The sequence below is a fragment of the Lepidochelys kempii genome, chromosome 8, assembly GCF_965140285.1.
Source record: "Lepidochelys kempii isolate rLepKem1 chromosome 8, rLepKem1.hap1, whole genome shotgun sequence".
In the NCBI taxonomy this organism is placed as follows: Eukaryota; Metazoa; Chordata; order Testudines; family Cheloniidae; genus Lepidochelys; species Lepidochelys kempii.
In genome coordinates this window covers 37,511,210-37,539,154 of record NC_136387.1, presented here as the reverse complement: position 1 = coordinate 37,539,154, position 27,945 = coordinate 37,511,210, and the positions used below count along the sequence as shown (strand labels likewise).

The 27,945-nt window shown below is 43.6% G+C and overlaps 1 protein-coding gene across 1 annotated transcript; it reads right to left on the bottom strand.

Annotated features, from left to right (window-relative positions):
• Positions 1-787: 787 nt before the first annotated feature.
• ZMAT2 (zinc finger matrin-type 2) lies at positions 788-27,807 on the bottom strand. Its single transcript, XM_073356094.2, has 6 exons — positions 27,684-27,807; positions 15,769-15,862; positions 14,443-14,566; positions 13,194-13,267; positions 4,479-4,624; positions 788-2,451 (listed from the first exon to the last, which is right to left on the bottom strand). Exons 1-6 carry the CDS (start codon positions 27,699-27,701, stop codon positions 2,308-2,310), a joined length of 600 nt encoding a protein of 199 aa, XP_073212195.1. The 5' UTR covers positions 27,702-27,807; the 3' UTR covers positions 788-2,307.
• Between the last annotated feature and the right edge of the window lie 138 nt (positions 27,808-27,945).

The following is a 27,945-nucleotide window of genomic DNA, read 5'->3' as shown; positions in this document are numbered from 1 at the left end:
CCAAGGAGCGAGGGCTGTGTGCCTTGGGGGCAGGGAATCTACAACATAATCACTATGCAGACATTAATTAGTTAATCCCCATAGCAGCACGTGCTCATTTTACATAAAGGGAAATGGAGGCACCTACCTGTGAAGTTACTTTTCTCAAGGTCATGCAGCAAATCAAGAACAGAGCCAGCACCAGGGACACAGGAGGTCTGCCCTGGTTCCCACTTCTATCCATGGTCCACTGGACCATGCTGCTTTTCATCAGCACAAACCAAACTTAATTAGTTCAGTCTGTAGTCATGAGTGGTTTGCAAATGTGTCTGAGCAAAAGATCGAAGGGCCTTAGCCTGCTGCAAAGCCATTACCCAGGGTAAAATGGCTGATGTAAAAAATCTCATCTAAAACATCCGAAACTTTTAATGTGCATGAAACAGCTCCATGGCAGTGTAATCCCTTCTCCCCCACCCAATAGGCACTGTGGGTACAATCACAAGCTTCCTTTCTCTTGCTCATTTAAATGTAGTTTGAGGCTTTGGTTTGAACAGGGACAGGTACGTGGCTGGAATGAAATTCATTTTTCCACTTTGTGCACTGAGGACATTCCTGAGCCACAGTAAAAGGATTTTTGGGTTTCAAGGGTCAAATCACCAAGGACAGTTGTATCTCAGCTGGCAATGCTACTGGCTGTATATCATTTCAATAGCATCTTCAATGGGGATTATAATCTGAATTGAAGTGGAAATATCTGAGGCAATGAAGCTGTCAGCAGTCTAAAATTAAGGAATTAAAAACAGCAGAAAAACATTACAGGATTTATTCTGTGTGTATTAGAAAGAGAAAGCTAAATACACTGCAGCCCTTCCTTGAGTCTGAGACTTCACAAAGGTACAGAGAGCGAAAAGAACAATGATTCCATCAATATAAAAAGGATGGCACTATGAAAATTAGCGACACGAGATGTAAATCCTCCTAACCCGAAAAAGCAGCTGAGTCACAGAGGGTTGGACTGAAGTAAATAAAAGGAGCAATGAAAAGGATTTGGGGAATAGGAGATCGGAAGTTGCTCAGAAAGCAGGTCCCCAACCAGATGCAAGATGGGAAAGAAAAAGCTCCAAATAAGATCAGAAATATTTAGGGACATACTACAACGGCCATTAAATACTAGAGTCCATTAATTGCAGCTGAGGCAAGAAACTCCAATCTGGGATTTCCTACCAACATGCATAGGAGACCCAAAGATTCCACCCCCGCCAACGCCCCCCCTACCCCCACACAAAACAAAACCCACATATCAAACACACACACACGCTTTGAAAGCCATTACTGTTCTGTTCTCAAGTCCTTACTTAAAAAGAATAAAAACAAGATTCCCTACAAAACAATCTGATAGTTTCCAGCAACAAAAAAAAAAATTATTTATTTTAGGCAAATTCCACATATTTCTCTGCTGTTTTCCCTTTAGCTCTATCCTAGGTAAGTCCCAGAAAGGTATTTGTTACCTAAGCTAAAGAAATTCTGATTACACCACTGAACACAAGGAAAACAGTGAAAATAAAAATAGAGCCCATTGCAGATAAAATACAAAAAGAAGTTTCAGCAAACCCAGTGTCCAAAAAACCTCAAGCTCTTCTCAAGAAATAAAAATTCAACCTATACAATCCATATTTAAACACTCATTACAGTGTAATTCCTTTAGTTACACATTCTAAAAAATATTAAAGAATTATCTGTATTTTAAGCAAACAAAAAGTATACTCATTTCTCAGATGGACGAGCAATTCCTGAACCATACCATCTGTACAGAATTTTATTAGTTTAACACTAAAAGGTACCCAACAGGATGTTTCCCGGCACACACACAAGGCCACAGAACACAAAGTGACAAGCAGCCAGGACTAGTACAAAGAATGAGGTGGCTAAAGGCCAATGGGGTTTCCAAAAGAAACATTCAGCTTGCAGACTCCTCACAAAAGATGAAAAGAATCAAAGACAGAAACCAGGAGAACTCCACAGAATTTACTGCAGGATGGGACAGGGGGAGTTTGTGGAGAAGATGCTAATTGAAAGGTCTGTATTTGGAATTTAGAGGTTTGCCAGCTAGGCTAAGGTTATGGTATCTCTGCAGGCAGTGGGGCACTAATGACTGGGGACAGAGCTTGTTCTGCAGCACAAGTTGAACGTGAAATTGCTTCCCAACTCCTCCAGCCAACGTCTAGGGGGAGAATTACATACAAATTCTCCGTCAAGTCTTTGAAGAGTTTTCCAGAGTCCTGGGGGTATAAACAATCTTTATAAAGAAAGAGAAAAGTCCAGAACTGATCAGTGAGTCTTCTTGGTAGAGCCAAAGCCAGAGAAACCCATCACAGCTGCCATTTCATCATCCTCTTCAAATGTCAAGTCTTCCTCTGCCCTCCTCTTCTTCTCTCTCTGTTTTTCCTTCTTATAGGCTTTGGCCTTTTCCTCCTGCAATACAAGGAAAGAAATGCAGTGTGATTCTAACTTTCTTATACCACAAACCCTTTAAGATAGAAGGTCTGGACACTTATCAGTCAGTCTAATTTCTATCACCAACATAGGGAGACAGGATTCTTTTCAGTCTGAAGGACAGACAATGGATGGAAGGAAAATGGTGGACTTGGAGGAGAGTGGCTTCCCACAGGGAAAGGCCATGGTCCGGTGATCCTAACAGGTAAATTACACCTAAGAGGATTATACTGCAATAGTTTTGTGAGATTCTCAGCTTCCCCTGTTAAACAAATGCCAAAGACTTAATCGGAAATTCAACAAGGCAAAAGGAGAGTTGTTTTTAAAACAGGAGACATTTATCTTGTACTGATGCCCTGTTCCAACAACTGTGGTGCTGAATGACAGCTACAGACAATGTCACTGTCTGACGGCTTTTGATGCAGCAGAGTGAGAGCTGCTCAGTGGAACATAAGCTGAGTTCTGAGTGGCTCGGGGGAATAAAGGGTGGCTTAAAAGGGTTTTTCATTGAAACATTCTGATTAGAGCATTCTACAAAGATCGCAGGCCCTGGAACGGCGCCAGACTTGTGCTGGGGGTATGCAGAAGTGTGACTTCAGCCCCCAACTCAGCAGCAGTTCCTGTTGGTGCTGGAGCTCAAGGTCTCTCAGTGTTTTCCATCACCACCTGCATGTCTATCGCTTTGTAACTCCAACACAGGGGATTTAGTCTAAAACAGCCATACTCAGTAGTATGTGACAGCAATAAGCTGCTTATTTTTTAGAATATATAGACTTCCATCAGTTTTTCATCCTAAGGAATTTCCTGCACCCCTAATATGTCTCTGCATTTGTATTTCCCTAAATAGATTAATAAAAATTCCTTGGGTTCATCAGCAACAAAACCTGCAGTTGACCAGCTTTGTCCCAACCAAGCCAATACAGTTGGAGGCCATGTTTTAGGATTCCGTTGGTGGCCCTGTGGATAACCCCTGCTGTAGAATAAAGCTCAGAGAATCTGGAAACCAAGGTGGCAGGGGAGCCTTATGTATCAGGAGCTTTTTTTTGTAATGACCATTCATAGGAAATAAAAGCATCAAAGAGCTCAGGCACGTACAAGATGCTTTTCAACTCCCAGAAGAACTTTCCTGGTTATTTTGAAATGAAATCTGAGGCAAATCTTCATTCTAGGGCTTTGCTTTTGCCATTTAAAAACATGTTCGAGAGGGAAGGAAGTAACATGGGGCATTTGATTTTAACAGAGTTCCTGTGTGCACATTTCAAGCTTCTTAAAGCTCTGGCACCCATGGGAGTGGCATAGATGCGGTAAACATAGGAGAAGTTCCTCTCCTTCCTCAGCACCAGAAGCCATGGCAGTATGGAAATATATAAGGAAATATATGAAAAGTCAGCTTTAATTACCAGTTTCTGAGCCCTGGGACCACATGCAGGTTATGGGAGTTATATATTGAATGTTATATATTCTGATCAGTGTCACTATGGTTGAAAACATGAGGATGACAGTTTTGTATGAAAACAACTACTCTGACAATTCAGATAAAGGACTTTTTTGGGGGAGAGAGAAGAGAAGACCTTCTTTTAACCCCGCAGAGATCCTGGTGTACTGGGAGCACCTGCTGCCAACATTCTTTGCACATTTTTGTTTGATAGTTAGACACATGGTGGCAGATGACAGAACGAGGAGTAATGGTCTCAAGTTGCAGTGGGGGAAGTTTAGATTGGATATTAGGAAAAACTTTTTCACTAAGAGGGTGCTGAAACACTGGAATGCGTTACCTAGGGAGGTGGTAGAATCTCCTTCCTTAGAGGTTTTTAAGGTCAGGCTTGACAAAGCCCTGGCTGGGATGATTTAACTGGGAATTGGTCCTGCTTCGAGCAGGGGGTTGGACTAGATGACCTTCTGGGGTCCCTTCCAACCCTGATATTCTATGATTCTATGATTCCTTCAATGAAGATGTCATTTCTTTCAGGTCATGCTAAATTGTTGAAATGCTGCCATTGCCTCACCTCTTCTCTGAGCTCCTTCATCCTCTCCTCAAAGTCATAGTCCTTTTGCTTCTCCTCCATTTTCTTCTTGTTCACTTCAAAGCGTTTTTTCACTTGATCTAGTGTGGAGCGCTCCACCCTCATGGACATGCCCAGATTCCTTTGATCTGGAGGGGACAGGAATGGACAGAGCAGCCATGTTACTTCTACTTCAGTGCCCATTAAATATCCGCAGACAGCCTATTCCAGGACCCAAAATTAGAAGTTTCAACACACAGTGTCATTTTAACCTCCTCCAATTCCCATTCCACCCCCATACATCCCCTTGCACCAGTGTTCCCCAGCCCATTTTGAGTGCCACCATAGAGCCCAATTAACTGTTGCCCTGTACTTTGTGTAGTCATTTACTCAAATGCAAAGCAGATGTAAAATGCTGCCATTCTGATTAGTAGCACTTTATACCCACTTCGCACTAACAGGGCAACAGTAAATCCAGCCCACAATGTGCTCACTGCCAATGCTTCACAAGTGCAACCTCTGAAAGATCAATTAGGGAAAAATGCCCCAGAAGTGATTTGCTGGTAGAGCTCTGTGCTACTAGACAGCAAATTAGAGCTCCGGTCTCCATTTTAGCCCCTGGTTTCCACATTCTGTGCAGTTTGCAGTGTCTGACAGGTGATGAGTTTTAAAGGGATATTTCCACAATCTAAAACAGTGGTTCCCCACATTTTTTTGTCCAAGTCCTGCCCCCCGCACCTGGAGCTACAGTTGGGAACCAGGGCCAGGGGCTGCAGTCAGGAACAGGGCTGGTGCTGCAGCTAGACCTCAGCTGGGAGTGGGGCTGGGTGGCACTTCCTTCCCAACCCCGGGGGGGGGGGGGGAGAAGGGGGGGCTGACCCAGGCTCCGCTGCACCCTGAATGTTTCTCCACATCCCCCTACGGGGGGCGCGCCCCACAGTTTGCGGACCGCTGCTCTAAAACCTAGTCAAAATTAAAATGTATATTTAAGATCCACACCTGCACCTGAGCCCCCAAACCAGTGTGTGTGGATTTACAATCACCTGTATCTATTTTTTATTGTTTCTCTCTCTTCCATGTCTGTGTGAAAGAGCCACACAAACAGGAAGAAAACCACAACATCATTGATAAAGTTTGCAGAGGACACAAAAACTGGGGGAGTAGTAAATAAATGAAAAGGACAGGTCACTGACTCAGAGCAATTGGGATTGTGTGGTAAACTGGGCGCAAGCAAACAATATGCATTTTAGTACAGCTAAATGTAAATTGTATACAGCGAGGAACAGAGGCCATACTTACAGGATGGAGGACTTTATGCTGGGAAGCAATGAGTGAAAGATTTGGGGGTAATGGTGGATAATCAGCTGAACGTGAGCTCCCAATGACACCATGGCCAAAAGAGCTAATGTGATCCCGGGATGCATAAAAAGGGAATTCTCAAGTGGGAGCAGAGAGGTTATTTTAGCTCTAAAAACAACAAGGAGTCCTTACAGCACCTTAGAGACTAAAATTTATTTGGGCATAAAGCTTTTGTGGGCTATAACCCACTTCATCAGATGCATGGAGTGAAAAATACAGTAAGCAGGTATAAATATACAGCACATGAAAAGATGGGAGTTGCCTTACCAAGTTTTATTTCTGTATCTGACACTGGTGTGACCGCTGCTGGAATATTGTGTGCAGTTCTGGTGCCCACAATTCAAGAAGGATGTTGATAAATTGGACAGGGTTCAGAGAAGAGTCATGATAAAGGATTAAAAACCTGCTCTATAGTGATAATCAAAGAGCTCAATCTATTTAGCTTAACAAAAAGAAAGTTAACGGGTGATTTGATTACAGTCTATAAGTAACTACAAGGGGAACAAATATTTACTAATGGACTCTTCAGTATAAGCAGAGAAAGATATAGCACAATCCAATGGTTGGAAGTTGAAGCTAGACAAATTCAGTCTGGAAATAAAGTGTAATTTTTTGACAGCGATGGTAATTAACCATTGAAACAATTTACCAAGGGTTGTGGTAGATTCTCCATCACCATTTTAAAATCAAGATTGGATGTTTTTTCCTAAAAGCTTTGCTCTAGAAATTATTTTTGGGAAGTTCTCTGGCCTGTGTTATACAGGTGGTCAGACATAATGATCACAATGGTCCCTTCCAGCCTTGGAATCTATGAATGAAACGGGGGAAACTGCATGACTATACAAGGGAAACTGTGCTTTTGACAGCACTTGGTAAAGAAGCAGTTTCACATGTAAACTAAAAAAGGAGGGTTGGGAGAGAAAGGCCCATGTCTCATTTTTTCAGTGACAATAATCTTAGTCAGTACTCATAATAATAGGAAACAAAATATTTACACACAAAAGTGTGACAAGTTGACTTGTTCCTTTAAAGGTGCCACGATGGTAGCCCCTATCCCATCCCAGATATTTTGAAATGTTGGGAGTTGAGAATGGAAATCCAACTCTGTCCTGTCCACAAAAGGTGCAAGTGACTGGAGAGATGTAGAGTGCTGATGTGGGAGACACTACTTATCAGAATCAAGTTCTGCCATAGCAGCAGACCTCTTCAGTGATGACAGAGCAAAAAGAAAAAAAAATCAGTGGCATTTTGTAGAAGCTCAGTGTTAAGCAGAAAGAAAAGGAGTACTTGTGGCACCTTAGAGACTAACCAATTTATTTGAGCATAAGCTTTCATGAGCCACAGCTCACTTCAATACAGACTAACATGGCTGTTACTCTGAAAAGTGTTAAGCAGGGAATTTCTAGTCATTGGTAAAATGCAGGCAGCGAGATTAAAGAGCTGCCCATCCTCCAATGAAACACCAAGATAAATAATTATAAATAACAGATTCATAGAAACTGATTAGGGTAATTCAACGCTCTCTATAACAAGTGGAGTTGATTATGAACAAGTTTCCATGTGGCAGTGTTTCCAAAGCACTTATGCCTGGCCAATTCACCATGAATTCTTGGCGTCCTGCCACCACACTGCCAGATAGTCTGCTGCCTGTCTGGGACATGCCTTAGGGCAGCAGATTGCTTTGGAACCACCAATGCCATCAGCAGTTAAGGAGCAGTACAAAGCTCAGGCACAAGATTGCTACATGTCTGAAACCAGCTTCAGAGTGGTCCAGAGATACTAGGCAGTTTCACTTTGCATCCAGCATTCTCAAACTTCATTCTGTGAATGAGTTTTTATAAAAAGAGAGATACCCTTGAACACCACCTCCCTTCCCAATCAGCAACTCCCCCAGGATCTTACAAAAAGGATAGAGGTTAATAATAAGTGAAGATCATGCAGGGAGGAAATAAATGTGTCCCAGAATTTCTACTTCCAAATTCTATTGAAATGTAGATTCATCTCTCACCACCTGACCCGCAATGTGTGTCAAATATAGGCCTGTTCTCCTAACAGAGCCATATTTAAATACATTTCAACAAACTACAGTGGTTTACCCTCAACACTCTTAAAAATCCCTTTTTTTCCCTGATTTTTCTTGCTTTTCACTTCAATAGGTTTATTTTGAAAATTTTTTGCATTGTTCATTTTTCCATACTCAAAACTTCCAACATTCTCTCTTCCCTCTGATTTCCTATGTTCGTCTCTTCCCGCAGTATTCTCCTATGATTTTCTCCCATGCCCCTTTAGCTCCCCAGAATTGGGCAACTGGTCCAAAGATTATCCCAGACTACACAGTCCCATTCCATTAGTTTACCTTTTGTGTACAACGGAAAAAGAATCACAAAACTCAGATTTGTTATTATGCAATACAACAAAGTCTTATATAGTTGCTATTGTAAACTCATGGGGTGAAAATGTTCACAACTGATGCATGCACAATTTAAACTTTCTAGAACAGTGGAATTGCCTCATTTCAATTCACATCCTTCATCAATAGTAAGGAAGCAGATCCATAGACAATTCAAATACTTTGATGACCCCACAGTGGTTCATGAATTCAGAGGTTTTCAAGTTGTGATTCATCCAGGATGCCTGTGCTTATCTAGGACAAAAAGGTTCCAGAACCCAACTGTAAACAAGGACTGCACCCAGAATCTGTACTCTGCTCCTCTTTGACTTAGAACATCCCAAAAGGAATGTCTCTGAGGAAGAGAGGAGGCGGCAAGGTTAGCGAGGATCTGCAGAGGTAACACATTCTATTAATATAAGTTAGTGCGTGAATAATGTCAATTTTTCCTTCAAAGATTGTCTTTGAAACCACTCATTGCAGAAGACTAGAAAGTAACATCAGAGCGAAAGAGCGGTGTTGAACGAGCCTCTAATTAAACAGAGAATCCCGTTCAAACTGTGTAACTTTGGACTGTGTCCAGAATGTAACCCGTTTTGGAGAGGTGTCATTCATAATCTTGCTCAGGGAGTTAAGAGCATTCATGGCACCATGACACTCAGCACCATGAGGTAAAATCTGGCTGGTGCACTAGTTGCTCTGTGACTAGCTGCACTGTCTCTAACTCTTCAAATGTATCAAGCAGCAGCAATGCCAGTCCCTTTGAGAAATCCAGAGTTGCTTTGTGAAAGTCAGACTTTGACTAGGCTCCAACAGCACTTTCTCTGCATTTGATCAGCCTCTGAAACAGGCAGATTGCAAGAGATCTTGAGCCACTCTGCCAATTGGCTGGCTAAGCCAAAATTATCCTAAGAGCAGACACACTTGAAAACTTTGTCTTCTTAAGTGAGGAGCCACCACAGATAAATACCCTGAGGCTTTGGAAAATGCAAAATGCCAATACCTTGTATTGGAAATGCTTGTTGCTGAACTGGAACTTTGGACATTTCCTGGGTCTTTCTCTTATAAAAATACAAAAATAAATGTCTGAGCACATTAAACCTGTGCTGTGAAATAATGGAAGGAATATTTGACAGAGAAACTATGTAAGACTTAATTCTTAATGTATTTGTTTAGCTTTTTAGAATAGAGATAAGACAAAGGCACTTTTTTTTTTTTAAGGACTTAAGAAAAATACAAGTACAGGGAATAGAAGCCTTTGCCTTTGAACTCAACAGACACTGTTCCCATAGTACCAATCTTTAAAAGGGAAGTAATTTTTCCCCACAGCACCTTCTTGTGAGAAAGACCCCTAAAAAGAGAGAGAAAATACAAAACAACTGCCATTTCCCATCATTTCTAGCACCCATGTGTCTGACTGAAATGGAAAAGGAAACATGAAGCAGTCTATCCCCAAAAAGTATTGTAAGGGGAACAGATGAGGAAAGAAACTATTTGGGGCTTTTATAGATGCCATGAAACCTGCTCTTTGATAGAGGAACAATGGCTTTGAGGAACAATGGCTTTGAGGAAAAAGTGGTCTCTATGAAAGTGGGACATAACGGACTTACACTCCCACTATCTTCCTTTTCAAACGCATGAGAGATCCACAATGAAACAAAAATAGATAATTGATATTTGGGTCTTTAGAACAGGAAGACTGAAGATCTATCTACATTTTTATATGGCCCCCACCACTGTATCACTGAAGTACTCCACAAATATCATTGAATTTGACCAATTCATTTCCTTTACTATTGCTGGTACTGTGGCCAGATGAGCCCACAACTTCCTAGCCATATCCAAAAGACCTTTAATATTGGGTCAGAAACCTTTTTTTGCTCTGTGCACACCCAAGAACGTATCAAAAATTCGGAGACTTTTCATTTTGGGCTAGAAAGAGGGGAAGGTCCAGAGCCCTGGGCATCTAGACTATGATCTCTAGAAAGGCCTTGGAATCTTCGGGTGGTGACACAGAAGAAAGGACCATAGCTTCCACAGACAGTGAAGACAACAATCCTCTATTTCCTCCTCTTATTCCTCCTTCCTCAGTTTTTAACCAATTCCTTCTTTCTAGGAGATGGGGATATTAAAGTAATATGGGAATTAGAATCAGAAACTCTCTCTAAGGACTTTCTTTCGAATACTCAGAGGATGCTGAAGCCAGTTACAGCACAGACCATATTTATGATGAATGCAACAGTGGCTGCCTCCAACTGCCACAGCATCCTAAAATGGTGGTTTGTGTCACTCTTGTATGACACTGCACCAGACATAAAAGCAGCATATGAGGAAGGGACCTACTAGTGAAAGTGGCACTGTTTATAGTCAGTTCCTGGAACAATACCAAAGTATGTTTCTGTTAACTTGGACTGATCAAATCTTTCTGTGTGCCTATGCACCATAGCAGAGTCAAATTATACTAATCCCTTATGAGCTATAGATCCACATTCCAGCTCCAAAGTCAGATGAACAGCTCCTCCACTGAGAGGACAGTATGTCCTCCATGTCCTCTAAAATTTCTGCCTTTAGGTGGTGTAAAGACTTGACTAGTGTAGACTGGGAAACTAAATCCCAGTGGTCACCCCCCACAGAAGAACGAGTTGTCAAAACCTTTAAGAACTGATGAAATCACCCCTGGTAACTTCCTCAGAACAGATGGGTTCTCAGTGTTGTTAGATGTTCGGCCGCGTGTGTGTGTTCTCCGTGTGCTGCCCCAGCTCTGCGCAGACAGCTGGCACAGCAGACCTCGAGTGAACCATCCAATGTCCACGAGATCCATTAAGGTACAAAAGCACCAGGCCAGGTATATTGTCGACAAAACACAGTAACAGCACCTGGCAGACTCTACGAGGATACTAAGACATGTATGCCCACGACAACGGACGGAGCTCAGTGAATGGACGGACTTTTCCATTTCCCCCTCAGCTGGACCAAGACACTCGCTTTATACCCTGATACAAACAAGTTATGTACTGCCCTCTGACATAGTTAGTTATTGCCCCCTGACGTGCTAGTTATCACCCATCCCCCTTGTACATGGTGGTTCGATCAAAACATCTCAATTCATCACACTGTCATCCTGACCTTATCTTTCAGGAGGGGACACTGTGTTCCTGTTATCCATGGGCAATGTTTTTACACCATCCTTAATATCGGGATATTCTGGTACCATTCTTCTGGGAAGTGTTTGCGGGAGTGCTCTGTGCCTAGCAGTGCTTAGGAATGTGTGTTTCTGCAATACCCACCCCCTTCTTGCTGGGCTCTGTGAGCCTGCAAGCAGGCAGAGCCTGGTGTTTTCTCACAGCCTGACTTTTGCTACCTTTGCTTTATATCAGCAAAGCCTGCCCACTGCTTTAGCTCAGGCCTCATACCCGGCCTCTGATACAAGGGTTTATATCTCAGGCTCTCTTCCTACTACACAAGGACTGAGGACTACTTAGATTGAGAACTCTTTGACTGATCACTTTGGACTAGGATGTTGAGATCTCCTTTTCCACCACTTTTTTTCCCATAGCAACAAATGGAGAAATCTGTCTTGCCTTCCTTCTTCACTTCTGACCTGAGGTGATGGATCCCAACTCTCTCCCGTTTCCTTGAATAAAACGATATCTGTGCCTGCCTTGATGATGATGGCCTCTGATTAACGTCTGGACAATGCTGACCTCAAAGGCAGAGAACACAGGCTCCAACCTGAGGACTTAGACACTGACAAATTAATCAGCTTTGAAGAGTAGGGGCATGGAGTCAAATCCTCCTCCATCAGGAAGACCTCCTTCTCCACTCCCATCATGCTTTACGGGGGACAAACCCACACAGGATGAACACCTGCTGGGACAGTACTTCTCTCCTAAGCACTCTACTCACTAATAGGTTGATCTACAGCAGATATTTTACTCAGCAAGAAACATACTTTGTGAATCCAGCCTCTCATTCTGGGTCAGCTGCAATTCCAACAGAGTCAAGACCAACAGAATTGCTCAGTCACTACAAATTTATTTTAAAAATTCAACACTACAGCTATACCTAATTATAAAATAGGAAAGCTAAGCCAATGTGAAATTTAAACTAACCAGAAGATAAAGTTGAGAGAACAGGAGTTCCTACTTCCATGAATGATCACACAAATAGAAAAAGGAAATGAGAGTTGGACCAGAGGATGCGGGGTAGCTTTTTATATGTCATGTCATGGAACCTTTTGATCCCATCTCGGCACAAGCATCTCCTGAATGGTTGTGTTGCTATCAACAGGAGCCCGGTACATGGCTTGCACAGTATAGCTCTACAAGGCAATTCAATAATTCTTTATAAACAAAGTAGTTAATCCCCACAACACCCCTGTGTATTTGATCCATGTTTTACAGATGAGGAAACAGACACAGAGGTTGTTCAGAGCCAAGGAGGGAGACCGGGTCAGAGTTGGTAACAGAGCTCAGGAATTCATTATGCTCACACCACTTCCGTCTAACAGAGGGATCTAGACATGAGGGGACATATCCCTATTCCTTCCTTAGGAATCTCCTTCCAACATTGATGCTCCAATGGTATTTATCATCCACTTTTAAAGTTCCCTGAGGAACTGCACAGCTTGCTGACAATGGGGTTCTCGAACAACAGAAATTCTGAAGCATTTTCTCACTCCCAATCCAATGAAGGACATAACTCTTGCAATTTCTCCTGAGCTCATTTCACACCAGTGGCCTCCAGCACCATGGAGAAGTTGTTAGGAGATAACAGGTCAGCATTTCCATGGCCCTCACCAGCAAATGTTGAGTAAATCCTAATATCAAAAGCATTTATTTCCACATGTGCCAACACTTGACACTGTAGGCCCTGGCCACACAGAATGAAGTAAATTTGGTAGGGGAAAGGCTTGTAACAATATTTTAGTGATCACACAACATGGCATAGAGAAAATACATTATCCTTACGCTTTTTGCCATTGATATGATCCAAGAAGTTGATGGAGTCTTTCACCACACAGTCACATACATTACAGTAATATCTGGGGAGAAAGAGAGAAGGGATCAGCTCCAAAGCACAAAACAAAATTCATCCTGCAAGAATTTTCCTTTCACGCCAATTAAAGAGAGAAGTTCACCTGGACCTGGTTCAATTCCAGACAGCAGCCCTAGATTCAAAATACTGCACCGAAAGAAATCTAGAATGCTAGATAGTAAGCTAAGTATTCAGAAATATGGTAAGTAGGAGTCCAGCATTACACAGGAGCATTGAACTGTATTGTCTGGACTCTGATAAGCCTGATTCTGGGATAATAGCTTCTGGGATAATAGCTCCAGGTGAAAGGGAAGTTATCTACATCATAGAGAGCCCAAGAAACAATGTGAGCTAGTAGAATCACCACCCTATAAAGTCTGAAGGGATTGCTCCCACGTCCTACTTCCCACATTTGGGGAGGTGAGGTGAGAGAAGAGCTGGAAGAGAAACTGACCCATCTTTGCAGCTGTATGATGGCTTATTTTTGCTTTCAGTCAGCCCCTTTCTAACAGGAAACCCCTTCTCTCCCATCCATACATTTCTCTTGGTACCTTTTGCTACCTTCCTCTGACAACAGGCTACTGAAATGCTTATTACTACTCTAGGCGATCTTTAAAGCTCCTTGTTCCAGAGACTTGATGGCTCAGAATACTGGTGATGGGTTAAGGAGACTTTCACTAGCTTAAATGTAACGCCTGTCAATAGTAACCAAGAGTCCCGACTACAGCAGAGACCTTTGGGGATTTCTGTAACGCAAACAGCTCTCAGCCCCATTTCTAGTGGAGAAGTATCTAGATCACAAAGCATCTTAATATGCAACTTGCCTCCTATTGCCAGTCTTAGCCAAGAACTGACCAGGCTATAGATTGCCTAGAGGTTGTTCCCAGAGTGGCTGAGAAACACTGATGTGGAGTGGTAAGGGAGGAAGAAGCTTGTACTGCTGCACTTCTGGCCATAATTCCAGAAAGTTAATTTCCAGATTTAACACAATATAGACGCTGGTCGAAGTTGCTGTAACTAAAAAGTCTTCCTCCTGTGCTGCTGAGAACGTACAAAAACTGGCACTCTATAAGGGTTCCTTGCTTTGCCATGACCCTAGTTGCACGTAAGACTATCCTGAGACTTTTTCTTTGTTAACATCTGAACGCATGAGAGCCTGGAAAAAAAATAAAGGTGCTTTACCCTCCCATCTCTGACTGAGGGGTAGTTTTGGTGATGACAATGGTTTTCCCCAGCTTGGATTCCAGATCCACTTTATAGTCTCGGTGCCGCAGAAGTTCCCTCTTGACAGGCTGAACTGGTTTGCCTAAAAACAAACACACAACAGAACTTCTTCAGAAAGGTTTGGGAACCTAAAACAATGGATCACAAGTTGCTCACAGTGGAGAAGGCCATAGAGAACCATTGGGCCATCTGGTTCACGCTGGGATTCCATTTCTAAAAGAGTAATTCTTCCCTGCATTGTAGGGAACATAAGAGTAAGTGATAGTTTATAATTAATAAGATTGCTAAAGAATCCCCAGTCAACCAGTTGGGCCACAATCTGAGCTCTTCCCATTTCCAGATGTTGATCATTCCTCCATCTCTATATGGAATAGAACAGGAAAGGAATAAGGTTCCTGGCCTTTTTTTTTTTTCTTCCCTTCAAAAACATATTCTATGACAAACAAAGGAAAAGGAACAGAGGACAAACTGGCCCTGAATTCCTGTTATTTGCTTCCAGCTGATTTCCCTCTCACACTCAAAGGGGCTGGATGAGTCACTGTAAGACACAGGTGGGCACACTGCAGCCCTTCAGACATTTTAATCTGGCCCTTGAGCACCTGCCAGGGAGTAGGGTCCAGGACTTGCCCCGCTCTGGGTCTCCAGTCAGGGAGAGGGGTCTTGCCCTGCTCCATGCATACCGTGGCTCCACAGAGCTCCTGGAAGCAGCAGCATGTCCCCCACTCCAGCTCTAACACGTAGGGGCAACCAAGGGGCTCTGCACACTGCCTCCCCCAGCACCAGCCCTGCAGTTCCCATTGGCCAGGAACCACGGCAATGGGAGCTGCCGGGGCAGTGCCTGCGGATGGAGCAGCATGCAGAACTGCCTGGCCACGCTTCTGTGTAGGAGCCGGAGAGGGGACATGCCCCTGCTTCTGGGAGCTGCTTGAGATAAGCGCCAACCAGAGCCTGCATGCCGACCCCCTCCCGCGCCCCAACGCCCTGATCCCCCTCCTGCCCTCTGAACCCCTTGGTCCCACCCTCCTGTACCCCCTCACTCCTTCATCCCCAGACCCGCATCCCAGCCCGGAGCCCCTTCCCACACACTGAACTCATTTCTGGACCCACCACAGAGCCCACACCCCCTTCCGGAGCCTTCACTCCACCTGCACCCCAACCCCCAAGTTTGTGAGCATTCATGGCCCGCCATACAATTTCCATACCCAGATGTGGTCTTTGGGCCAAAAAGTTTGAACACTCCTGCTGCAAGAAAAACAGTCTGCCTGGAGTCAGTGCACTACTCACCATCTTTCTTCTCTCTCTCTTCCGTGAGCCGTTTCTCTGCAAGTTTCTCATATTCATCTTTATCCCACTTCCGACGGAAATCCAGGTTTTTAGTCTGCAAGGGAAACAAAATGTGAGGCTACACTGCACAACTCCACTAGCAGCAAGAAAAGACTGATCCTGGACAAAGCTGGAATTGTGTGGCTTGTTGGGCCATGGCAACAAGTAAGTGCACTAAAAGTGCACACTCCAATGACTTCCTCTTTACCCACAGCCAGGAGCAGGCGGGCTGGTGTAGGAAAATAACGCTTTGCAGTCGTACAGCACCTTTTAGCAGAGGATTTCATGGCTCTGCAAAAATGAAAGCTTAGGGAGCTCTTGAGATAATAATCCCCATTTTCCATTTATGAGACAAATAATGGGGTTTTAAAAATTATGGAAACAAATATTTATAAACACCAAGTGACAAAGCCCAATAATACAGAAAAAGTGACATCTCTCTCACCAAAGTCAATTAAATCTGAATCCACAAAAGATCATGCTGATAAACCTAAGATTGAGATACTCTTGAGAGATAAGTTTCAGAGTAACAGCCGTGTTAGTCTGTATTCGCAAAAAGAAAAGGAGTACTTGTGGCACCTTAGGTGCCACAAGTACTCCTTTTCTTGAGAGATAAATGCATACAAAGGTGTGTGTGCACATATGTCTATACCTGTACACATAGAGTACATGATGGTGTGGTACAGAGGTTTAATCAACATGATTATGAGATGGACGCCCTATTCACAAGAAACAAAGCCAAAGTGACTTATACAGAATATTCCAACTAAGTATGGCATACACAGAATACAAGTTGTAGAAAAACTAAGCACTTAAAAAAAAAAATTAATTGGGCCCTGAAATTTTTGTATCCCTGCAATTGCAAAGGCCAGATTCCAAAAATACCAGGAGACCAACTGCACATATTTCTGGTGAGCTATGGCCTCTTAAGAATAACCTAGAATAGATCTTCTATGCATAAACATTTCACATTTACAGTTGTATCCCTGGTCCTTCCACGACTAGAAGTGAGTGTTGGGTTTCAATGGGAAATTAGGGACCTCCCCTTTCCAACGGGATAAGGCTCTTGATTCCAGCCCTGCAAGGTCATCACTAGGGCACTACCAAATTCATGGCCATGAAAAACATGTCATGGACCTTGAAATCTGGTCTTTGGGTGCTTTTACCCTATGCTATGCAGATTTCACGGGGGAGACCAATGTTTCTCAAATTGGGGGTCCTGACCCACAAGGGAGTTGCAGAGGGGTTGCAAGGTTATTTTAGAGGGGTCGTGGTATTGCCACACTTGCTTCTGTTCTGCCTTCAAAGCTGGGTGACCAGAGAACAGCGGCTATTGGCCAGGCACCCAGCTCTGAAGGCAGCACCCCACCAGCAGCAGCACAGAAGTCAGGGTGGCAACACCATTCCATGCCACCTTTACTTCTGCGCTGCTGCCTTCAGAGCTAGGCAGCCAGAGAGTGGCGGCTGCAGACTGAGGGCCCAGCTCTGCAGGCTGCAGTGCAAAAGTAAAGGTGGCAATACCATACCATGCCATCTTTATTTCTGCGCTGCTGCTGGTGGCGGTGGCTCTGCCTTCAGAGCTGGGTTCCCAGCCAGCAGCCGCTGCTCTCCGGCTCTGAAGATAGTACCATCACCAGCAGCAACACAGAAGTAAGGGTAGCAGTACTGCAACCTCCACTACAATAACCTGTGACCCACACACACACACAGCTCCTTTTGGGGTCAGGACCCCTACAATTACAACACAGTGACATTTCAGATTTAAATAGCTGAAATCATGAAATTTACTATTTTTAAAATCCCATGGCTATGAAATTGATCAAAATGGACCTTGAATTCGGTAGGGCCCTAGTCACATATCAGACTTTAAAATCATTACTTTTTTTTATTTGCAGAAAAGCTGTCTCAGGTCCAAAACCGTAACTCTCCTATTCCAGCGTCTCTGACAAATGGGGGAGAGGAGGGGAACAGGAAGAGAAAACACATTTCTGGAACGGAATTTTTTTTTTTTAAATGTCTTTTGATCAAAAACTAAGAATGCTCAAGTGAGTGCCAGGGAAGATGGGCAGTGACACTGTCAAATGTTCAAGGATACAGGATTAATTATGGAAAATAATTAATCACATGGATATGACCTCTGCACACATGATGTGCAAATTTTATCTAGGCATCAGTGGTGATGCCAAAATTAAGGTTGTGACAAGATATGCACTTGTGATTCAATTCAGTCTCCACGTTGCCACAATTATTTTTCAGATAACTGTTCTGCTCAGCCTTTCTGCCAGTCTCTGAGCCTCTCCCCCACCTATGCCCTATCCACAATTGTTAAAACACAAAGAAGAGCCCCATTCAGACTGATCTAATCATATATGTCCCTCTAGCAAACCACAAACGGTTCACTAAAGGCAGCAGCCAACTGGAGTGGTGCTTTCCCCATGCCTGAGGCATCTCAAGTAGCTAATCTCCCTCTCCTACCATAAAATCATAGAAGTGTAGGACTGGAAGAGACCTTGAGGTCATCTAGTTCAGTCCCCTGCACTCAAGGCAGAACTATGTAATAACTAGACCATTCCCGACAGCTGTTTATCTAACCTGCTCTTAAAAACCTCAAATGATGGAGGTTCCACAACTTCCTTAGGCAATTTGTTCCAGCGCTTAACTATCGTGACAGTTATCAAGATTTTTCCTAATGTCCAACCTAAACCTCCCTTGCTGCAATTTAAGCCCATTGCTTCTTGCCCTGTCCTCAGAGATTAAACAACAATTTTTCTCTCTCCTTCTTGTAACAACCTTTTATGTACCTGAAAACTGTTATCCTGTTTCCCTCTCTCCACACTAAACAAACCCAATTTCTTCAGTCTTCCCTCATAGGTCATGTTTTCCAGACCTTTAATCATTTTTGTTGTTCTCCTCTGGACTCTCTCCAATTTGTCCACATCTTTCCTGAAATGTGGCGCCCAGAACTGGACACAATACTCCAGCTGAGACCTTATCTGCGCAAAGTAGAGCAGAAGAATTACTTCTCATGTCTTACTTACAACACTCCTGCCAATACATCCCAGAATGTTTGCTTTATTTGCAACAGTGTTACACTGTTGAATCATATTTAGCTTATGATTCACTATAACTTCCAGATCCCTTTCCACAATACCTTCTCTTAGGGAGTCATTTCCCATTTTGTATGCATGCAAATGATTGTTCCTTCCTAAGTGAAATACTTTGCATTTGTCCTTACTGAATTTCATCGTATTTATAGAGTGCTGCACAGATACAAATGTATACCCATGGATATAAATCGGTATCCATGGAACCGCAGGGCTATCCCAGGAAACATGGCAGCGAAAGGAGCAGAACATGGGGCTGCTGCTCCCAAGAGCCAGCGCCCCGCACCGGCAGTTCCGCTGGCATGGCTGTACTGACCCCAACCCCACCCACTGGGGCTGGAACCAGGCTCACCGGTTGCGACCGGTCCCTGGTCGCGCTCCTGTGTTCAAACAGCGTGCACATCCCCAGACAGGAGATACAGACAGCTACGTGGAAGGAACAGGGGCAGAGCGGGGGATGGTACAGCCATGCAGGAGGAGCTGTCGGCAGGGGGCGCTGGCTCCTGGGAGCGGCAGCCCCATATTCTGCTCCTTTCGCCGCTGCGGTACCTGGGAGAGCCCTGTGGTTCCACGGACATAAATTTGTGTCCGTACAGGGCTCTGCCTATTTACTTCAAACCATTTCTCTAGTTTGTCCAGATCATTTTGAATAGTAATTCTATCCTCCAAAGCACTTGTGACCCCTCCCAGCTTGGTATCGTTCGCAAATGTTCTAAGTGTACTCTCTATGCCATTATCTAAATCACTGATGAAGATGTTGAACAGAACCGGATCCAGAACTGATCCCTGCGGGACCCCACTTGCTATGTCCTTCCAGCTTGACTGTGAACCACCGATAACTACTCTCTGGGAATGGTTTTCCAATCAGTTATGCACCCATCCTAGAGTAGCTCCATTAGGCTGTATATCCCTAGTTTATTTATGAGAAGGTCATGTGAGACCGTATCAAAAGCCTTACTAAAGTCAAGATATACCACATCTACCACTTCTCCCTATCCATAAGGCTTGTTACCCTGTCAAAGAAAGCTATTAGGTTGGTTTGACACAATTTGGTCTAGACAAATCCATGTTGATTGTTACTTATCACCTCATTATATTCTAGGTGTTTGCAAATTGATTGCTTGATTATTTGCTCCATTAACTTTCTGGGTACTAAAGTTAAGCTGACTGGTCTGTAATTCCCTGCATTGTCCTTATTCCCCCCTTTTTTAAGATTAGCTCTATATTTGCCCTCTTCCAGTCCTCTGGAATCTCTCCAGTCTTCCATGAGTTTTTGAAGATAATCGCTAATGGTTCAGACATCTCCTCAGTCAGCTCCTTGAGTATTCTAACAGGAGTTCTCAGGACAAATATTTTGGTGGCCTCAGAATACGGCCACCAACTCTTGCTGGTGGCCGCACTCACACTTTTTCCATAAAATACTAATTAGCTTTAGGAAAACCAAATAAATATGAACAAATTACAATGATTTGGATGTGTAGATATTTATTGCTAGCTAGTAAGTCTGTTGTGAAGTGATATTAACAATCATACAAGTATCACTTTTCACAGCAGTCCTACTCAGCCCTGGCAAGCTTGGGGACAAATTAAGCCCTGGGAAGGCAGGGGGAACCAGGGGAGATGGGGGTTGGGGGAGGTAGCAGGGGGCTGGAACTTGAAGCCCTGCTGCAAGAGCCTGAAGCCTTGTGGCTGGAGGATAGGGTCCAGGGATGGAGCCCAAAGCCGTGTGGCCAGAGTCTGGGGCCTGTCTTCACGCAGCCAGAGCCCAGGGCAGGAGCCCGAAGCCGAAGCCTGAAGCCCCATGTCCAGAGCCTGCCACCCGAGGGCTGAAGCCCAAAGCCTGAGCCCCAACACCCCTGAGAATGCGGGGAACTCACTGGCTGCCTGGTCCTCCAGCATTGTGCCCCAGGTGACTCCAGAGGGGGGCAGGACCCAATCCCTGCTGGTAGCCCCAGCAACCAACATCAAGGCAATGCATCCAGAAGCAACAGGGAAGGGGAGCCCCACCCACCCATCACAGCCCAGAAGGCTGTGGCAGCAAGAAAAGCCCCTGATGGCCACATCTGAGAAACATTGCTCTTGGATGTATTTCATCAGGCCCTGCCACTTGAAGACATCTAACTTATCTAAGTAATTTTTAACTTGTTCTTTCCCTATTTTGGCCTCAGATCCTACCTCATTTTCACTGGCATTCACTATGTTAGACGTCCAATCATGACTAACCTTTTTGGTGAAAAACAAACAAAAAAATCAGTTAGCACTTCTACTATTTCCAGATTTTCTGTTATTATCTTTTCCCCCCTCACTGAGGAACAGGCCTAACCAGTCCTTGATCTTCCTCTTGCTTCTAATGTATTTGTAGAATGTTTTCTTGTTACCCTTTGTGACTTTAGCTAGTTTAAACTCATTTTGTGCCTTGGCCTTTCTAATTTTGTCCTTACATCAATGATCCCTCTAATTTTTTCCACCCATGTGTGGAATAAATTTTGTTACGTGCACCAAGGTAATGTGTGAATGTGCGCTACCAGTAGAAACAAAAAACCTAGATATAATATATATTTTTAAAAAGTTACCAATAGGGATAATTACTCCAGCCAGAAATAAAAATTATGAAATGCATAGACCAGTCAAAAAACTAAAACACATTTTGAAAGAATAATATTACAGAGAATATATGCAAAAAGAAAAGGAGTACTTATGGCACCTTAGAGACTAACAAATTTATTTGAGCATAAGCTTTCATGAGCTACAGCTCACTTCATCGGATGAGAGAGAATATATGTGCATTACAGGAAGTACCAAGAAGTAAAAACAACAACAGAGTTGGGAGATGTGTGACACAGAGAGAGATACAGCTGCTAGGGAAGTTTCTGAGAGATGCCCATCTGCTGTCTCTTTAAGGCACTCACTGAAAGCTCTCCTCCTCCTGAACCATGGCCCCCTTCCCCAGCTCTGCAGAGATGGGGTACATGTGCAGGGAAATAGACAGAGTGTGTGTGCACGTGAGAGACAGAGAGAGTCTGTGTGCTGGCTGCTGGGGAAGTCTGAGAGACCATGGACTATCTCTTTAAGGCACTCACTCACCCTGAGCCCTGTCCCCTCCACCCTGCTCTGTGGAGATACGGTACAGGGGGTGGGGGACACCCTGACATTAGCACCCTCCTTTCTCCACTCTGCACAGCCAGCAGAAGGGTACTGGGAGCAGCTGCAGGAGCAACATGGCTGAAAAGAAGCAGGGGGGGGGGCACCTGAACACATTGCTGGCTGGATGTGCATGGCTCTGCTAATCAACTGCGCAGCACTTGAATCTCTTCTGGGCGACCACACGTGACCAACCACACAGCTTACAAGGAACACAGCCCTGCATGCTTGTGTAGTTTGTTTAGATTTTTTTTTTTTTTTTTTTTTTTTTGAGTTTCAGATCATTGAAGATTTCCTGGTCAAGCAAGCATGGTCTCTTGCCATAGTTCCTATCTTTCCTGCGCAGTGGGATAGTTGCTCTTGTGCCCTTAATGTCACCTCTGAAAAACTACCAACTCTCTCAGTCTGTTTTTCCCCTTAGACTTGCTTCCCATGGGATCTTACCTACCAACTTCCTGAGTTTGCTAAAGTCTGCCTTCTTGAAATCCATTATCTTTATTCTGCTGTTTTCCCTCCTACAATTCTTTAGAATCATGAATGCTACCATTTCATGCTCCCTTTCACTATAGCCCAGCCTGTTATTGATATAAGGTTGGGGGTAAAGTGGAAAAGAGAAAGAATTGCAGCTCAGGATAAGAGTGGAGACAGTTCAAGTTGAGATGGTGAACAGATAAGCAAAGTGTAGATGGAGCTTTAAAAATCACAACTGCTTATTTTCTTGCTTTTTACAATTTGTATTGGTAGACGATGCAATCTTAACTCAAGTTCACTGTATTTTTGGCAGGAAACACATGCAGGATTATAGCCAAGAGTGAGACAATTTCATTTTAAGTAGCCAATTAATTTTAATATGCTATTATATTTGCCAACATAGGATATTCTAATCAGTAAGTATTCCATCTCATGTATCTACTCTCTGTGTGTGCAGTTATATATTCCATTTGCTCCAAAAGATGAGGTTCTTTACCAGACCCAACACCCAGATGGTTATAAGTTAGGAACACTGACTAAGAAAGAGGTTCGTAAATGCTTAGACACTTCATTTTGTAGAAAAGTGTACCCCCACAACTTCAACTGATGATTAGGATCAAATATATGTTGTTCTCTAATTTTATTTTGCATGCATGCTTTTAATTTCACTTTGATAAAAAGAAAAACATTTATGTGAATAGTGGTTTCTCTGCTCGCAGCTGGGGAACAAAAAGAAACACTATATACCCTCAATACATGACACCTTTTCCTTACTTAACCAAATGAAGACTCCAATCATGATTAAAAAAATAAAAAATAACAAACATTTGAAATTATAGCAACAATACAATCATTCAAAACTTCCCCCTCCTGGCAATCCTTAAAATGGAATGAACATCCAGTGATAGGAATAAAAATGTCTTGGAAAGGGGTAGAAAACTTCTCATTTATTCCCAGAGCTTCCTAAGCATTGTAAAACATGTCAGAACTAAGATTATTAGCAGCCTCCCCATGTAAAAAAAAAAGGGAAATTCACAAAGTGCAAAATATTATGTTTTGGGGGTATTTTCCAGACTCTAGATTCTTCCACATAAAAACAGTATTATCACGAATCAAAGTCAGTTGAAGCCTTAAGAGAAGGCAACCTCGTTGCTGCTTCACTCTCTTTTTATAATAAAAAGTATGTAGTCTTTTGAAGATATTTTACCAGCATCCCCAGGCCAGACACAGTGAAATGAATTAGATCCAACTTCTGAATGACCTGTAACAAGGGCTTACCTAGTGATTCTAAAGGAACTTTTTCAGATTGATCTAACAGGGGATGGAGGTTGCCGCAAGCCCCTAAATCTTTATATTAACAATTGCTTATAGGTTACAGATGATATTTCCCCTGTAGATGACATCTGCTAAGGACTGAAAAGTACCCGAGGCCCCATGTTAATTGTAGGGCACAGACAAGTTGAATGGCTGTGAATGTGACATAGCAAAACAGAGACAAAGCTGAAAACGAAACCCAAGAGTCCTGATTCTAGTCCTGCTCTAACGAATGACCATCACATCCTCCTATGGCCAGGAATAGAATTCAGGGCCTGACTGTCTCCCGCACCAACCATTAGACCATTCTGCCCCTTGAATATTCCAGTTGTTTTGCTCATTTTTTCCACTATGTGACTCAAAGCAATGGAAAGCTTCGCCAAGGAAGCAGAAAATTATAAATAAGCGCCCCGGTGGTGCTAACAACTGATTCTTTGGCATTACCTTTGTTTGTTAAAACAACAGTCTTGATCTCTAGTTAGCAAGTGGTTTTAATGAATGCCTTAACTTTTATCTCAACCTTATCCATGTGACCCCAATGCTCCTTTCATTCAGTTTCAACATGAAGCCCTGAAGGGTTTTTATGCAGTCAGAATGGCCTCCTCACAACCACATAGCATGGATTCAGCAACGTACGGCTAGTCTACATTGGCAACGCTAAAGCGCTGCCACAGCAGTGCTTTAACGTGGCTTGTGTGGTTGCGGCAGAGTGCTGAGAGAGAGGTCTCCCAGCGCTCTAAAAAAAACTACCTCCACAAGGGGTTTCAGAGTAGCAGCCGTGTTAGTCTGTATTTGCAAAAAGAAAAGGAGTACTAGAGACTCTAAGGTGCCACAAAAGGAGTACTTGTGGCACCTTAGAGAGTCTCTAGTATTCCTTTTCTTTCCACAAGGGATGTAGCTCCCAGCACTGGTGCACTGTCTACACTGGTGCTTTACAGCACTGAAACTTGCTGCACTCAGAGGGGTGTTTTTTCACACCCCTGAACGAGAAAGTTGCAGCACTGTAAGTTGCCAGTGTAGACAAGCCCTTAAACTGAGTGTTGGGATAAAAGAACTGGTAGCAGTTTGAGGCACCAGGAAGAATATGGTCTAGGGGAGTGAGGCTTCTCCACTTAGCAGATGGGCAATGAACAACAAAAATCGTTACTGTATACACAGTAACACAAAAGCCAATCTGGAAGCTGTCACTTTTTTCACAGATCAGAGGACAGAGGGGCTAAAAGGAAAAAAAAAAAAAAGAGGCCAGAGAAACACAGGGCTGGAACAAGGGAAGACAGCAGCAACATGAGAGATTTGGAAATCCTATCCCCAAGTGCAGAGAGAGAGAGAGAGAGAGACTCATGTCCCCCAAAAGCCCCTCAAGTAGCTCAGAATCTAAGAGCTCTCCCTGAATTTGCAGGGAAAGGTTCCCCAGCACTGAGGGGTTTTCAGAAAGCATAAGTCTATCTCTGGGCTTGGGGATAAGATATCTCCAAGCTTCTTTGCTTGAAGTTTAGTGAAAATAAAGTCTCTTCTACAGGGGATAATAAATATATTTGCCCAAGTGCATTTTTATGGGGGAACTCCACCCCCTTCTACTTGTGGCTCAGAAGAGCAGGGTTTCAAGTGCGACAGAGAACAGTGTCTGTCTTCTGCTCAGGTCAGGTTTTTGTTTCATTTTGTTTCTGAGAGGAGGGGGAAGAGAATGGTGAATTCTCCCTAGGTATCTTTTTGTAAGTTCAAGTTGGAAGAAGGAAGCAGTTACCCCAAATCTGTCCCTCTGCCCCTCAGCACTACCATCTTCTACATAGACTATAACCTGTCAGGTGTCTACTACAGCAATTCTCAAAACCCAGACTCCCACTAAACAACTGATAAAACCTACACTCATGCACATGAATGATCTAAGCATGCTGTCATCCACATATACCTGTAGAAGCATTTACACCTACTAGAAACATATCTGGTAGTCTAGTGCTTAGGATTTGGCACTCTCACTGCCACAGTAGGGATTTGTTTCCTGGTGTTGGCCTGCTTCAAGCAGGGGGTTGGACTAGATGACCTCCTGAGATCTCTTCCAACCCTAACCTTCCATGATTCTATGATCTCAACATATTAACATAAAAGTTTAACATTGATAAAATAAGAGTTCTGATCTTTCAGGAAAAGCCACAAAACAAATAAAGTATTTATAATAAAACAGCAATTTAAGACATCTTAAATTACATATACTTAAGTCACATAATAAGTGGTTGAGGGGATTTCAAACTAGTTATAAAAGAATTAGAGAAACCCCTGCAGGACCTACTATGCCACAAAGAAACCACTAGACAGATACACTCGCCTCCCATTCTACTACTGATTAAGGGAGCAAGTCTGGGGTCCAACTTTGTCAGAAAAAGCATACATAATGGCACAAGCCCCAAGGCTATGTCTAGACTAGCACTTTAGTCGGTAAAACTTTTGTCCATCAGGAGTGTGAAAAAACACACCCAACCGACTGACATAAGTTTCACCAACAAAAACACCAGTGTAGACAGTGCTATGTTGGCAGGAGAGGCTCTCTCCCATCACTCATTGGGGGTGGCTTAATTAAGCAGATGGGAGAGCTGTCTCCTGTCAGCATAGAGCAGCTACACGCGAAACCTTACAGTGACTACAGTCTGTAGTGGTGACCTAGCCTAAATAGAAACCTTCCACCTACCGTCCTGCAAACAAAATTCTATATGTACAGCAGAATAGGAGTCACAGACCAAAAGTGAGATGAACCTCACCCTCATTAGCATATCCAAAAAAACCCAACCACTGCACTCCTAGCTCCATCTCAGCCAAAACAGCAACAATCCTACTGCAAAATAGTGAAGGAGCAAAATCTAAATCTGAATAAGCACTTATGAATGGATTAACAGCAGTCCCAGATCTCCCAATATTAACCTCCAACCAATGAAGGAAACTTCTCCCAGAATAACTGAAACAAACAGTGATGAGGACACTACATCAAAACCCAGAACACTAATTAATGCAGTGGTTCTCAACAAGGGGGTACATCAACTCATTTAGATATTTGCCTAGTTTTACAATAGGCCACATAAAAAGCACTAGCAAAGTCAGTACAAACTAAAATTGCATACAGAAAATGGCTTGTTTATGCTCCTCGATATACTATAAACTGAAATGTAAGTACAAATTTATAATCCAATTGATTCTTTTTATAACTCTATGGTAAAAATGAGAAAGTCAGCTATTTTTCAGTAACAGTGAGCTGTGACACTTTTGTATTTGTATGTCTAATTTTGTAAGCAAGTAGTTTAAGTGAGGGGAAACTTGGGTGTACACAAGACAAATCAGACTCCTGAAAGGGGTACAGTCGTCCAGACAGTTGAGAGCCACTCAATTAATGTATCTGGAAAAACTAGATCAAAATCTCCACACTACACTGCAACTAACATCCCTGCCACGGAATGGGAAGAGCTAAAGCAGGCTCCCACCAAATACGAATCCTGTCCAAAAGCTAGCGGCGGACGCTGGGAGAGACAAAGCACAGCGCGACCGGAGAGGGGAACAACCCTCCAGCCAGAGAAGAGGCTGAGCCAGAGGGAGCGCGGCTCCGAAACACGACGGAGGGCGAGAACCTGCCTCAAGAGACCGGCCACGAGTTCAGGCTGCCCCGAGCGCACGGGGAAGGGAGTGAGCAAGCGCCAATTAAGACAGAACCTGGCCCCGAGCCAGGGCCCGGAAGCGGCCCCAGGCGGGCGGGGGCACAGAGCATCCCGGCAAGCGCCTCCAGGCTCGGAGTGGGGGTCTCCGCCCCGGCCGGGAGAGAGAACAGCCCTGGACTTCCCCTCGCGCCCCCTTCTTAACACCTACCCCGCTGCCCGACGCCATGTTGAATGTGAAGTGAATAAGGAACCAGAAAGGGCCGTGCTCTGGCAGCAAGAGTCGTAAAGTGAGCCAGTCCTCCCGAGTACCATAGAGTGGCGGCCGCGGTAGCTAGAGCGTAATATCGTTCTTTGAGATGAGACGGCAAGTGACTGGCGGAAGCGGATGTTCAAGGTTGCGCAGGCTGGGTGCTTGGAGCATGAGTAACTTTTGAACTTATTTTTGTGCCTCTCTAGAAAGTCTCCTGAGA